Here is a 15,930-nt window from a genome sequence, read left to right as displayed (position 1 = left end):
CGTTATCGATCGGGTTTTCGCTACAACGACGACGCGTCGACGACATTTTCGCATGCAAATTACCTTATGGGAAAAAGTTCAGCGGCACCGCGACGCTACGCTTTTGATTGTATGTTGCAAACTCTCCGGATAATAGCTTCAACCATTATTTTACCCCCTCGTGATGCAGGTACTTTTATAAAACCATACAAAAAAGTACTTTTAAAAACGCTATTGAGCAAAAAAATGTTATTTGAACGTGTACAAAAACTCTTATATTTTAACGATCATACAATCTAAAACTTTTTATTAACATTGTACATACGAGTGAATAATTGTACAGTGGTCTACAAAAGTTTTATTTAGGTTCATAATAATTTTAATAGTTTAAAAATTCCAGTTTTTATTAACAGTTCATTAAGCACGTTAACAAAAGAAAAAATATCCACACAATGAGTCGTTACGCTGCTATGTATAAAAAATAACAACAACGGTAAACGTCTATTTATTTCTGAGTGATTCAATCGTTGTGGCGTATCGGTTACTACTGCTGTACCAACGGCCTCGTAAATAAATAAACTTTACGACAACAACGGCATAATTTCGCGTGCGAATCCGTCACGATCGGGCGGCGGCATCCAATAGATGGCGCTGCGGAGTTGGCGTATCGACCCGCGATGACGTCATCGTTTGACGTATACTTTACGTATTTTATACGGGGGTAGTGCAAAATTTTACCCTAGGATGAGTGAGGAGGGTATACAAAATTCTTTTCAACAATTTTACTACCAAAATAACGACTGTTTTATATATAGATACGAATTCTCCTTTATGGACGAGTAGTAAATGTTAAAAATACGATCGTTGCAAGGAACGAAAGAGCTTTGAAGGTTTTTTTTTAAATCGTTGCACGTTCCCTCGTTAGAAATCGCAAATGAATTTTGCGCACGGTTTTGTTATAACGAGTGTTAAACGATCGGAACAAATCTCTCGCGTCTTGAACTTGAAATTTCTTACACATTCGTTCTTTCCCGGCTGTGATTGTTATGTAAACACAAATAGCGGTTGCACTGAACGGCCCAATTAACATACACTAGAATGGGCGTTTAGTGACGAAATTAAATCCACGACGCGTTTCAAGTAGACCTGTTGAGTTGTTGTTCTTAACCAGTAAGGTAATTTACATTTTTACGCGACTTCTGTTCACTTAACTGAGACAAGACAAGGTTTTACTTTTTAATAACAAAAAGGCTGTTTAATGTTTAAGTACAATAATTATTATGTGTTGCATTAATTGTTTCGTTAATTGGAATTACTTTATCGAATACTTTTGTGTATGATACATGCTTTAAGACCGTATTTGGTATGACTTCCTTTTATACAGACTGATTCATTATGAAGGTTCATTATTTCTAGTATAGCATGTACAAAAAGTGGACATTGCAGAAAAAATCTATGAATCAATAGAAAGTGGAACGTGACACTGTCGGGCAACAAGGACAGTTACAAAGTGCTCGTGTTACACGTAACGAATACTTGAAACGTAACGAAAAGAAAAAAAACAAGACTCGTGGTGTAAAGAGAAATGCAAAAAAAATCCGTCACCATTGAAGCGTAGGAGGAATTTAAACGAATCGTAACTTCTCGCCGTGGATTTATTACAAAATCAATGCGAAGTGGCCAGATGTTATCGATACGCCACCATGCGTTACGGTTTTCATTAGCTCTCTCACGGCTAATGATCGTTTAGACAGCGGATTTGAGTCGATAGCTGTACCATTAATTTCTTTGATATCGTGACGTTAATTATCTAATAAAGTACATGTAACTAATCAATATCACCAAAACAAAAACGATAACATATATATCGTTGTCAATGTTACCGTTAACATAAATTTTATTCTTTTTTGAATAACTGCGAATAACATTCATGGTAAACCAGGGCGTACTTACTTACTTTGTCCCACATAAAATGCAAAAATATAATTTGGCATTACAGTAAAACCTCGATATAACGGATTAATACGGGGAAGGCAGTGTCTGAATAACAAATAAAACTAGACTAACACTAACACTAAAGCTAACCCTAGAACTAGAAACATTCCGTTTAGCCGTTCCTCTCTTGAGATGGCTGGTAGGTAGCGCTATTTAGCATAAAATATCGCTATGTTACATATTTTTATGGAACTAAAACTAGAATTAACACTAAACCTAGAACTAGAAATATTCAAATATCGGGTTGTTCTAGTTTTACACTAGCACTATCACTAGAACTAATACAAGACCTAGAACTAGAATCATTCGGGTTTAGCCGTCTTAAGAGACGTGTGGCTAAATCCGAATGTTTCTAGTTCTCGGTCTAGTGTTAGTTCTAGTTTTACACTATCACTAGAACTAACACAAAATCTAGAACTAAAATCATTCGGGTTTAGCCGTTTTGAAAGACATGCTTCTAAATCCGAATGTTTCTAGTTCTAATGTTAGTTCTAGTTTTAATTGTTATTCAGTGTTAGATTGTGGTATATTTTTATTGAACGAAAAGCAAAACTAACACTAGATCTAGAACCAAGTTGCTATAACAAACCTAAACAAAAAAAAAAGATTACTTTTCAGAATTTGTTAAACTTTTAAGAATGAAGAAGGTTATAACACTGTGATTGCGAAGTTTCGTGATTATATTGTAGCATTGTAATCGTTTCCGACAAACGATTATATAAAAACGCACCGAGTCCCTGTTAATTATAAACGACGTAACTGAGAAGGAGATTGGCTCTTTTAGTAGTCGTCGTTGTTGGTTCTGTAGCCTTGGTTGTGCTGACGTTCCTCGTTCGCTCTTCGCTCGTTCTTCGAGATGACGAACGCATTCTCGAAGTCCGAATCACCGCACGCCATTGTGTGTATAAACCGATGGTCTTGGTGCAGTTTGCGATAAAATCGCGCTTTCACTGCTTCTATGGCAAGTGTACCGAGTGTTTTAAATGTTTATTTAAGGAGAAATAAAACGATTTCAGAAAGTCATCGTTAACTAAAATTGGTTTTGATCGTTAATGTATTGAAAAGATGATGTAATTGTTAAAATATTGTTACAAATGGAATTTTTGCTTTCCATTTTTTACGTTGAATTCTGAAAAATTCGTTATCGACGAGTTGTTTAAAAATTCTTTAGATTTGTTGTAAAGAATTTCGAGTGTGTTAAATGTTTTTTTAACACAAAATACACTCATAAACAAAAATGTTGTTATATAGTAAATATTATACCGTACCAGGAAGTATTATAATATTTTATATTATTAGAAATACTTTATTTATAATCATTTTTTGTCCCAATTTCTGAACATCAAACAGTACTTCTTTACAAACAAACTCACTTTTCTTTTCCTCGCTGTTATTTGTTCAGTAACATAGCCAGCCAATAAATCGCGTGGAAATCACAATTGAATCTTACCTTTGATTTTTTTTCTTTCACGTCGAAACGACAAAGCTACAACAAATGGCAAGCAGAATCGAAGGCTGTAAAATTCCTTTTGATCTTTTTAGAAAACAAGCATTGAAAACGATTTGTATTTTGTATTACATTGAAAACAACATTTTTGTATAATATTAATTTCAGTACACCTTATGGTTTTTATGTGATGTGGCAAAATCTTTTAATAGGAGCAATTTGTTAGTATAATATTGTGTAGTTTAGAAATTGTTGAAGATACAGGGTGTTTTAAAAAAAATCGCTGTCTAATGAAATTTATGACTGTTTCTGTTTGACATGAACACAATTCATTAACAAAGCAATGTCATGTTGATATTGCAAGAGATTGTGAATATTTTGAATATGAATTTTTAACTTCACAGTTTATCTATTCATTTCTCTTATTTTAATTATTCTTGGTCATCATCAACAGCTTCTTTTTTGAAAAGATTTGAAAATCTGTTCTACAGATGCTCGTCTTATCTATTTCGATCGGTCCAAAAGTGTCGGGTAGAGGCTTTTTTATACCACGGACTTCACAATTTCTTGTTATTATCTTTGGTTTTGCTCATCTTGAATAGAATAGGGAAGCTTAAATAGCTGTTATAATAAGTTCTTTTCTTTACAAAGTCCTCCATCTCAACTTATTTACGTTACTTTTTCACTCTAGTGGAATTTCGTCCACGTTATCCATATTAATCCCTTTTCTGCACATCCGTATATAGTAAATTGGTTGCCTTAAATACGGTGGGATCAGAAATATCAATTTGATCACAGAATCAGCATTTATCGTCTTGGGTTTTCCTTATACATATGTCATTTTCTCCTTATGACCTGTTATCAAATAGATGATCGACCTTTCCCCATTTTCTTGTTGTCCAATTTTGCACGTTAAGTATAAAAAGACTGCTAAGAGTTTGGCAAACTTCAACTATAGAACCTTTCTCGTAATTGTAAATGGACTACTTTTTCTATTGATGAATCGGCAACTAGCTCTTTACACTAACGGCACTATCTGACGTGTTGATGTCACTCCTTTGGTCAACTTACTGTTTAAACAACTAGCAGCAGCTACGTATAGTGCTAATATCTTAATCACATAGCTCCAGGCCGACACTGCCACATTTGCTACATTTCGACTCCCTGATATAGGTCGTAACACATATTAACGTGTTGATCATTTTATATGCTTTTCTTACTCCCTTGTAATGGTAGTGGGATCTTGACATGGTTGTTCATCTCCTTATCTATAAAAATTCCTGAATACCTGACCATTAACTCATAATTGACCGTTTGGCCGAGCTCTTAAAGTTTCCCCTCAGTTTTTGCCCTGCTTGATTTCAGCAAATTCTTTGAGATGACCATTCTTGTCTGGAACCTTTTCCTTGATTTTAGTTTTTATCTTAAATGTTTCCGCCATAGTCAGATCATCTGCATAGGTTACCAAATCAATATCCCATTCCATGTCTAGCTTCAGAATAATATCTTAAAATATATTCCATAGTGTTGCATTCAATGCTGATTCTTGGAAATCTGCGGACGCAATGATTTTCTTAGGTAATAGACACTCCTCTACCATTTTCACCAGTTATTCCTTGGTGACTATCCTCAGTGCATTTATGGTCTTATCCCAAAAAGTTCTTTATGGGTGTAACTCTTTGCATATATACTTTTTACTATTTTATCTATTCTGGAACCGTACTTTATACCAAAGATCTTTTTTAGCCATCTTATAAGTGTGCTCTAACTCTTGTTTAGCTTTTCGCCAACATTTCTATTTTATGATGTGCTCATTTCTGCCTTCTAATTTTCTTGTTCCACCAGTATGCTCAGTATTTTCTGCAATCAACCTTTCTTGACCTCTTGCTGTTATGGACTAGCCGTACTGCCATTTATACATTTTGATAAAACCTTTATCTTGTTTTGCGATACTGCATCTCATAAAACTTATCTTTATCGTACTTACTTTTATCAGTTGCAATGCATCCGTCATTGTCTGCATGATAAAAGTGTAATGTCGTTTCTCTGTTATCACTGCAACATATCCTTATTTTTATAAAAATGTTGATAAAGGTTAGGCACAAACAGCTTCATTCTCTATAATTTGTATACAACGTCAGTTAATTGAGCTTCTAAAACAACATAAACTTGAAAAAATAGTTGAGATAATGTATATTTGACCAAAATTTAATAATTTTCATGGTTTGCTGTATTGAATGGATGGACATTTATAATTTCGAACATTCCGGCTGCAATGCTATCAAGTTGAGATTGATGCATCGTTGTAGATCATATCTCATTACGTAAAAATTGAATAGAGTTTGTAGTGGTAATAGATTACAATAGATGTCGCTTTTCTATGTGTGCAGAAAAGTTAGACACGTTTTTCTATTATTAATTTATATATAATTGTAAGTTCCAGTCCTTTATGTGTATACCATAATAAATAATTCTAGCTCATTTGATGTGGTTTTTAAATATGAGTAATAATAGATTTCACCATGTGGCGCTTAAATTGATCTCGATATTTCTTGGACTTGGCCTTCTATATATCTAGTTCATTTTAGTGTTATGTGCAATATGTTGTAGTGCTGACTAATATTTTTATCAAATGAAAATGCAATTCATAATATCATATCACAAGAATTTTCTTTCATTCACGAAATGAACTTTTCCCACCACGACCACACGCAACGAAAGCTTACGTATCCTCTTCCTCGCTGGATATAAAATCAATAACACCGCAAATTTCATCGTCCTGAAAACGAAAAGCGACTACGTATACCAATATAATAAAATAAAAAAAAAAAACTATATAGAGTCCCACCCGGTCGCTGCCGGTTGCAACCTTGCGTCCGACCGCGAATCGGCAACGTTCGCAACGTTGCCGTCTACGTCACGGCGCGACCCACTAACCTCATTCGCCGTTGAGGCTGCTTTACGTCGAGCGCCAAGCTCTGCCATTGAGGTTGAGACCGCGAACGAGGAACAACGTCTATCGCGACTACATTTCCACACATTGTATACGTTCCTCTCCCAGTTACACACTTCGAAGTGTGCCCAGTTTTCCTCATTTTTGCCACGCCAAAGTACACATAAATAAAAACTTTAAGTAAAACTTTTTTAAACTTTAAAACGTTTGTGCTATCAATACTTAACAGATTTTTTTTAGTGTTTTTTTTTAAATTTACAAGTGTTTATTATTTTTAGTGATGATAAAAATGATAATAAAGTGATTTTGTGTAAAGTTGTCGGATTATATTGAATTATTTTTTGAAGTGTTGCCATGAAATTTTTTTGGATAATAATTACAGTGGATTTTTTATCAAGAAATCTTGTTGACCGAACTTCTGTGAAGGATTTGTTTTAAAAGATCATGCTGGAGCACACCGCTATGTATTTTACCCCGATCTGCGAGGAGGACACTTCCTCCTTTCCAGATTTCTACACTCGGTACGTTTTGTTTCGTTCCTCGTTAATGTTTGTTTCTCAAATCTCATCCCGGTTTAAAGTTTGTTGATCCTTTACGATTGATAAACACTTCAACATAGATAGATAGATGTTTTGTTTCGGAGTTTTTGGCCGCCTTCCAACCGCATGACTTGCCGCAAAACTTATCTAGAAAAGTAATGACTACTTTTTTTAGTAATAATTTTTTAACTTTTCATTTCCTTATCAAGACAACGATTTTTATGGAAAAATAAGCGAGAGTTAATCATAATATGAGCAATAATTTTAAAAGTGAAAACCTCTTAATTCTTTTACACTCTCCTCCTCCTCCACACTATATTTGCGTTCACGACAACGTAAATAATCGCATTTCGTCGGACTTGGACCTGGTGCAGCTGATAATCTTGTCGTCGTTCAACGTTGCGACACGACTCGCTGTTAGGTAACGGTCAAGTTGAGGCGAAATTGAAAGAGCAATTTATATGGTAGTGGAATGGCTACGTCAGGAAGGGAGATTGAAACATAAACATGCTTATTAGTGTTAACAAGAACGTTAGTTTAGAGAGTATTAGAATAGACACAGCGTTTCAAATTATTTCGAATATAAATTAATTTTGTATATTATTTTATTTACTTACTTTGCGTGATCCAGAAATGAATTATATATTTATGCCACATTAATTGATGACTTATTAATAAAGCACTTTGTAAACTATGTAAATGAAGATTCTTAGGTGAACTCTTGGGTTGCTCACAAATGTGTTTTATCGATTTCAAAGCATTTTGGTGCAATGTGATTTTGTTACAAGTTAGAACAGAAAGTAAGTTTTTGCTTAATTCTCTCTCATTCTCACTCTGCCCAATTAAACAAGTATAAATAGATCAACAAGTTATTTGGCTTCATCGAAAATCGTGAATCATCAATTAGTATCGGGTGTTGATTAGTTGGCTGGATCTTAGGTTAACCCAAAAAAGATAACTACTTATTATTATACCTAATGATGTCCAGTGTTAGGAATTTGCGTAAAATCATTAAAATGAGTCATGTTGATAGGATCATATTTCTTAACACATCATATTCAATTCGAAACTACTAGTTTATTTCTTGAATATAAAAATTTGTTTCCTAATTTAGACAAATAAAAAAAAACCTGAAACCTTGAATGGTGAAATATTTTATTCGTAAGCTCCACGTCATTACAATGACGTATTTGTGATCAGACTCACAATCAGTGATATTTTTCTATTTTCGGCTCATTGTTAAAAAAATTCCTTTTATAGATCGCATTAGAAATGGTAATTCAAAAGGCATATCGCTTACCTAAAATTACGGTTATTATTATTGCTATTGAAGTATTGTGTTTCAAACGTCATGATTGGAAAATTACAATTGTGTTAACTAAAACGTCTAAAAGTAAATGTTACCTAGAATTACGCTGTTAACAAACTGTTAAATTATAAGTTACACTTATTTGTTTCATATCTTGCTCAATAAGCTACATTGCGTAGTAAAATGTATTTTTTATTAGACTTAGTGCTCGACGTAAAGTGATTAGATAACACCAGATTTATTAATGAAGAAGTTACTCAAAAGAAATTCTTTTGCTTTAAATTCTTATCCATCTTTATGGCCAAAGTTACTAAAATTCTTGCATTTCAGACACTAATTGACATTAATGACAACGTTAATGTTTTGATTTTATGTCCGATTTTGACTTACCTAAAAAAAAAGAAAAGCGAAAAAGTGATTAACATTAACGCAAATTTAAACAAAGGAAAAATACATCATTATTAATAGTCATGAAAGAAAATCATGATAAATTAGTGTACGATGAACATAAAAATAGGAGAAAAATCAGACCTTGAATAAGGCTGAATGAAACCATACTCAGATAAAGTACTATCGAGGATGCTAACAAGAAAAGATACCCAATGAGTTCGGAATGTTGACTATGCGTAATTATTTAAGGAACCTAAGTTGCGTTTAGCACACAGTCTAAAATTAACAGTACGAGGTGTATATATTAAGTAATGAGTTGGCAACGTTGCGTCCGATCTAATAACACTTAAGACACAGAATCTATGTTGGATCGTTTGGTTAATCCTAGCGATTTTATCCACGAGACAGCTTGTTCTGGTGTAATCTAAAAATCAATTTCTAGAAAGCATATACTATTAGGTATTGGCTCAATACATCAAAACTGTTGTAAAAGTTTGGTAAGCCTATAAAGAATGTTTTGCGAATGGTTTTTTTGAGATTAAATCATTTTGAGAAAGCAAATCTTCAAGAACTGGTAGAAATGTGAACAGAATTCGTATTCTTGTGGGTGTAGGTTTTAGGGTGCCAGTCAAAATGATTGTTGAATAAATTAGACCGTTTTAACCAATATTCAGCACAAAATGGCTTCTCCGAAAGTATCAAAAGGAATACCAAAAGCAAGTATCAGATCAGAAGAGTTTTTATTTTCAAGTTTTACATATTTAGGGTTCATATACTGCTATTATATGTTAAAAATAAATGAAATTTTAAAATAATCTTTGTAAAACAAAAAGAATGTTCACAAATCGCTTTCAAATTCTTTTTACAACTTTTATAGCTTTTCCCTGTCAGTGAAATTTACTTTTTTACGTCTTTCTTTCTAAGAATTCCTTTCCGTTGTGTGCAAAATCAATCAAACCTTTAATTATCATCATGTTTAGACACTTTGAAACATTCTTCATTGCGTTTAGACATTGTTGAAATAATGTTCGTTTTTAGGTTCTGTATAAAATTTTATAGAGATTTAGCAGTAATTGAGGTAATGCGTAGTGCTTCATGAATGGAAAAGTATGTGTTGTTATGCTCAATCCGAGATTTCATCCGTTCTTCCTGTTGGTTCCCTATGGACAGGGACAAACGTTTCGCCAGGATCTCACCTGGCATTTTTTTATCTTCAGCACTAATTGTATCGACAATGTTGGACCATTTGAAACAATTTGGCTGAGATTTAGACAAGTAGACAAGTTATACGTATTTCTAGGTAGTTATAAAGATTTCAGGCAAGTTTTGGACAACTTGTAACAATTGCAGACCATTTTGGAAGTTTTGCTTGAATATTTTCTATTAAACTGAAGTCGCTTTCAAATTCCTTTTAGATCTTTTATGGCTTTTCCCTTCAAGTGAAATTTACCTCTTTCTTTTTGACAAAATCCTTTCCGTTGTGTGCAAAATCAATCAAATCATTAATTGTCATCGTATCGACGTCACCAATATAATTTACGCCATCAACTTGCATCTTTTCAGCACAATAGTCGTATTAGCTTCGCAATTATTTTTGTGACCTTCATGCCATGACTTCAACTCAACACTATCAAGTTTCGTTCGTCAAACATGATACATATTACGCTACTTGTGTTGCTATAACTACTCACATAGGAAACACAAAGAAGTTGTTCTCAACAAAATATCTTATTTTGAAAGAATTTTGACAGACTGTTTCAGAATGTTTCAATATTTAATTAAGGTAGAAAATGTTTACAGAAAGATCTATCTGCTATAAAAGCGCACATAGATACAACGCGTAACAAATTCCATTGATTTTGTAACCTGATAATTATCAATCTCGGAAGCTTTCGATAAAACAGAAACATTGTTTATATTACAATTTTCATTGTGGTACAAGTTTTAAATAAGTTAGGAATACGATGCCGATTTCGACGTGTTATTCCATCCTCAGGAACATGTTGGAAAATTGAACATAACATATTACTGATATTTTCTTCTTTTTATAAGATTCAATGTCAAATGAAATGATTTTCTATCCTAGGGCGACTAGATTTAGACCTGATCTTGTCCCTTTCCTACCTGAACCGACCAATTTAAATATTTTTTCAGGACAATCTGCGGCCCGATCGCCAACAGGCGAGTAGAAGTCCGCACTGGAATAATAATTCCACCAGACGTAATTTATAGGGGGAGCTTTTTGTGGTTGTGGCCCGGCGGACTTTCTTGCTTGGTGTAAACTCGACGCGACGGGAACAAGATACCGATCTGGGCGGGTTTTACTTTCCCCTTTTTCCCCGGACAATGTAAACCAGGAGAGTTATTGGGACAAGATAAAGCGTTTTGTACCCGCCTTGATATTTATCAGATTTCCGGGTTCCTTCATAAAAAAGAGTCTTGACGAGAATAAAAAGTGTATTACGAAATGTAATTTTCTTTGGAAATTTCGTTCATCATCGATTAAAACAACTAGGAAGTGAAACCGTTTTTAGTGTCATTATCTAAACTCGTACGTGCTGTAAATATTTGTTTATTAAATATTAAAACGTTGTGAAATTGTAAAGTTTATTTGTAATTAGAAAAAAGTTGTTTTTAACTGCACGTGGATAATTTTCAATTTTCATTCGAAAGTAATAAATTTTCACACCCATGGTTTGACTCTCTCTCTCCCCGCGTTTTAATAACTTATGCAGACGTTGTATCCCGGGCTTGTCATATCCAATAAATTATACGACGACGAAACGGCGTTGAAAATTTATTATTTTAACGTACAGTGCACGCACGGATAGCCGTTAGCCAATGGAAAACGTTCTTTTTCTAGGACGCGGTACTGTTGCTTCTTCGGCTCGCCCAACATTGTCAAAGAAGAGTGTTGAGGAGGGCCCCACGGTAAAAAGAAAAGAGGCAAATTGCACGTGTTCACGGTCGGTTTTCGTACAATAATTTTGTCGTCGTCGTCGGCGCCATTATAAATAATTATTATAAAACCGAGGCGAAATATAAAAAGCGGACGTGAAACTACAAAAGAACTTTGTACAAAAGAAGTAGGTGTAATAGTTTTGTGTGACCGTCATCTCACTTCCTGTACGTGATTTCTTAATAATAATGAAACAAAAAAAATATTTGATGAATTGATTTATTTATTAATCTCTTAATCAAATACATAAAATAAGGGAGCTTAAATAAATAGACGCACCTTCTATTTATTATTTATTGATAATCGCCGTTTGCTATAATAATTGCAATTAAGAAACGGTTATTACCCCTAATAGCATTTATGGCGTAATTTTCTTCACAGCAAATATTATTTGCGCGAGCTTTAAATTTCAAATTAACGTTCGTTGGAAGCGCAATTACTGCTACTATTTTTCCTCTTTCCTTTCAATATTTGCTTTAGTGTCTGCAAGGCTACGATGGTGGTCGGATTCATTGTTCAGAAAGAATCAACACATAAATATGAATTATTAATTATGAAAAAAAAACTAGTTGTTAATTAAAAAGGAAAAAAAATGAAGATTGTAAAAATCTTAGGTGAGAAGTAACAACAGCGGAATTATCTTTTGTTATTAAAAAAAGTATATAAAGTCATTAAAAAACCAGCACAAAATATGTAAATATGGTTATTATTCAGGAAATAATTAGGTAATTTGTTCTCGTCAAATATTCTTAATTCAATGTTCTTTAGAAATATTTTTAAAGACTAAAAATGACGCATGAATATTTTTTAAAATTATCATCGGTGTTTCACAGAAAAATTTACCGAAATATCTTAACCGTTAACATTTTACTAGAACAGGTGAGTCATCAACTATCAGTTTCATTTTCAGTATTTTTCTATTATTAAAACTTCTAGGATTTTTTTGTTTGTTGAAATCAAGCTGGAAATTATTACAAACAACGATATTTTAAATAATTTCTCTAAAACAATATATTATAAAAGAATTTTGGAAACTTTGAAATCTTTTCAGACAAGTTTATACATCTTATAATTTTTTTTGTAGTAACTTAAATCTTCAACACTAGAAGCAATTTGTGAAATAATATCACTGGAATTTACACTACTAGTGTCATATTACCTGTTAATTTGGCAATTAGCAACTAGTTTATTTCAAGTTTAGTTAGTTTTGGAACAATTTAATTGGACTTCAGAACTACTCGCAACAAGACTATTGTAGATTGACACCTTTGGGATAGTTCCGTTGACGATTAGACAATTTGCAACTATTTAATTGAAGTTTTCTCAAATTAGTGCCATTTCGTTTTAGTTTAAACTTTTTGCAAGAACTACTATAATGATTGGATAAAATTAATCATATTTTCGAATTTATGCAGTAACTAAAGTTTAAGTTTACACCTTATAAATGTATCCTGCATAATTTAAAGCCATTCAATACGAGTTTAGACATCTTGTAACTTTTCGTTTCCAGTAATCTAAAACGACTGTATCATTTTCTCTAGTTTAGAAAATAGAAACAAGTATGAATTTAGACATTATCGTAATTATTAGAATTTAGACAATTTAAAACATAGTTCTCTTCGTCTTTAGACATTTCTGAAATAATACCACTGGGATTAGAATAGTATTGTATCAACAAGCAAGTATATTGGTATTAAGATGCTTCCAAGAACTTTGTATTTCGATGATTAATAAAGCTTTCACGGGTATTTTAAATCATTTGTAACAATTTTAGACCGGTTTGTATATTTTGCACCAATATTTCTTATTAACTTGGTTATTGCAACATTTTCTGTATACGAAATAATTTAATTTCAACATTTTCGTAGGATTTAAACATTTAATTACAGCAGATCTAATGGAATTAAAGCACGTTGAATCAATCTTTACCGTATCTTTACCAGTTAGAAACAATCTCCATCATTTTTAGACACTTTGAAATAATGTTTATAGTGTTTAGACATTGTTGAAATAATGTTGTTCCTGTTTAGGTTCTATATGTTCTATTGAAACAATTTCGTTGAGATTTAGACAAGTTATACGTCTTCGCTGATTTTTTTGGCAAGTTGTATCATTACTGGATCAATTTCGCTAGTGTTTAGACATCGAGTTTTCATATGTTTGGAGCAATTGTGCAGGAATTCACTAATGTTTTCACACATTCCAAGTCTAAATCTTTTGCAACCTACAATCTCTAGTTAGTTATAAAGATTTCAGGCAAGTTTTGGACAACTTGTAACAGTTGCAGACCATTTTGGAAGTTTTGCTCGAAAACACATTCTAATAACTTGAACTTCTACAACATTTTCTCTAGATACTAGATTTATGACAAATCAAAACTTCAATAAGTTAAAACGCTTTTTCCAATTTTACTTAGAAATAATTTTCTTCGCGTTTAGACATTCTTGTAGCAATTTCCGAAGGATTTAGACAAGTTGTCTCAATTTCTCTAAATATTACAAAATATTCCTTATTTTTTTCAAGTTTAAACACTTTGTGATTAATTTTGCCAGTGTTTAGAGAAGTCGGAATGATGTTACTGTTATTTTGAAAATTTATCATAATTCTCTTTGAGTTGGACCCACAGTAACTTTTTTGACATAATTCAACTAATTTCTATTGAATATAAGCCATTTGTACAAACTATAAGTTGCCGAATATTTACAGCAACTTTATTTCTTGATTAAACACTTTATCAAGTTGTCAATAATATTTAGGACAACTTGTAACAATTTCAGACTGTTTAAACATTATGCAATAATGTTCTTTTCTAGTCCTTACTAACATTTTCGCCAGTTAAGAAATTCAATACATATTGGACCAAAGGCATTAATTTGTTTAAAATATTTTTGAAACAATTTGTGGAGTTTGGACAATTGCATTTTGTAATAATTTATTTGAGCTTATTTATTTAAGTTAAGTCACTTTGAAAAAATTGTAATGGATTTTAAAAAATTTCCAACGATTACACTGACATTTTTATAACTCCCAACTTATTTGTTAAAACCATTTCTCTAGAAAACCTTCGATATTTTGCAACTTATTTTTCTTCAGTTTAGAAATTTAAATAAATTCCGAGAAGTTATTTCTAAACACTTTCTCCCGGGTTTAGCCAATTTGCAACAAATTAGCTGTCAATTTTTTTATCTTTATAAGTTGCTATGTTACAATATCCTTTTTACGATGTGCTTTCATTAATTGCTTTAATAACACCTTGTTAACATCGACAATTAATCAAATGCTCATTAATTTGTTAATAAAATTGATTGCAAGCTGGTCGCTTGTAAAACAATAGTATCTCTCTCCTCCAGTTTCAACCTTGTTTATTGTCGCGGAGGAAGGTTAGCAATCACCAAGTGCGATAAGATAAGCGAAGGTTTTAAAAAGGATAACAATGAACATGATGACTATATTTGTTTTATCCTTTCCTTTTTGAAAAAAAAATCTTTCTTAAAATGTTTGTAATTGTCGACTTTAAGAGGATTAAAATGGAGAATTAGCCTCGATTTCTATGCAGATTTCATAAGGACGATTTAGATGTTAGCGTGTCTATCAACCGAAGTAACTGAAGACACGCAAGTGAGAGGAAAGTAATTGGTCCCTTGCGCACAATTATGCGACTTATATTAGCAGAAGACTGGCGCATTGTTGCCAGTTTTATTAGTAGGCAACGCAAATAGTACCTATTAGTACACTTTGAGAACAACGACGCAACGCAAAGCGGCCAATTAACATACTCGACACAGCTCATTTTTTCTTCTTTTCTGTTTTCGTGCTTATTAATAGACTAGGAGGAGGAATAGAGGAGGACGTGGTGGAGGAGGGACGTTGTAATTGCAAGACGCGCGGAGGCAGCAGATGCTTCGTTCCGCTGTTCTTCTTCTTCTTCGTCTCCTCCTCATCCATCGACCCGACCCGATCGCCCGCCATCTGTGTGTGTTAAAAAAAGGCGAAGGTTAGAAAAAAGTAAAAGTAGGTAAAAAAAGAAAAAAGAAGGAGGATCATTCGTGGGGTCTGATCTATTCCCTTCTTTATAGTTTAGACGAGAACCTGTTGTAAGGTGGTCCCAAGGATTTTTACAAAGAGGGCAGATGGTATGTGTTTCTTTTTTGAGAACAGGTTGAGATTAAGGAACCTTTTCTAATTCGGTGAAGTTCTTTTTTTGTTTCTAATAGGAGATTCATAAAATTTGAAATTTTAATTTGCCGAAAAAAAAAAGATTTTATATTCACGCAATACACAAATAAGACATAGCCGGTAGTAGTACGGTAGCTGGGAATACAAGACGCATAACAACAACACAACAACCAGCTCAGTAGG

General features: G+C 33.0%; 1 protein-coding gene across 5 annotated transcripts in view; it reads left to right on the top strand.

Moving 5' to 3' along the window:
• Nucleotides 1-6,405: 6,405 nt before the first annotated feature.
• Nucleotides 6,406-15,930, top strand: part of LOC111427877 (basic helix-loop-helix family member taiman) — a 43,560-nt gene continuing 34,035 nt past the window's right edge. For 3 of the 5 annotated variants that reach the window (XM_071196756.1, XM_023063232.2, XM_071196755.1), the window contains exon 1: nucleotides 6,406-6,895. In XM_071196756.1, coding sequence (XP_071052857.1) covers nucleotides 6,819-6,895 — 77 coding nt within the window. In that variant the 5' untranslated portion in view covers nucleotides 6,406-6,818. The remainder of the gene's footprint in view (nucleotides 6,896-15,930) is intronic. The other 2 variants (XM_023063235.2, XM_071196757.1) reach the window with 1 other exon arrangement.

Source organism: Onthophagus taurus, chromosome 6 (genome assembly GCF_036711975.1).
Source record: "Onthophagus taurus isolate NC chromosome 6, IU_Otau_3.0, whole genome shotgun sequence".
Lineage (NCBI taxonomy): Eukaryota > Metazoa > Arthropoda > Insecta > Coleoptera > Scarabaeidae > Onthophagus > Onthophagus taurus.
The sequence above is the reverse complement of the archived record's forward strand: the minus strand, read 5'-3'. Positions and strand labels throughout refer to the sequence as shown.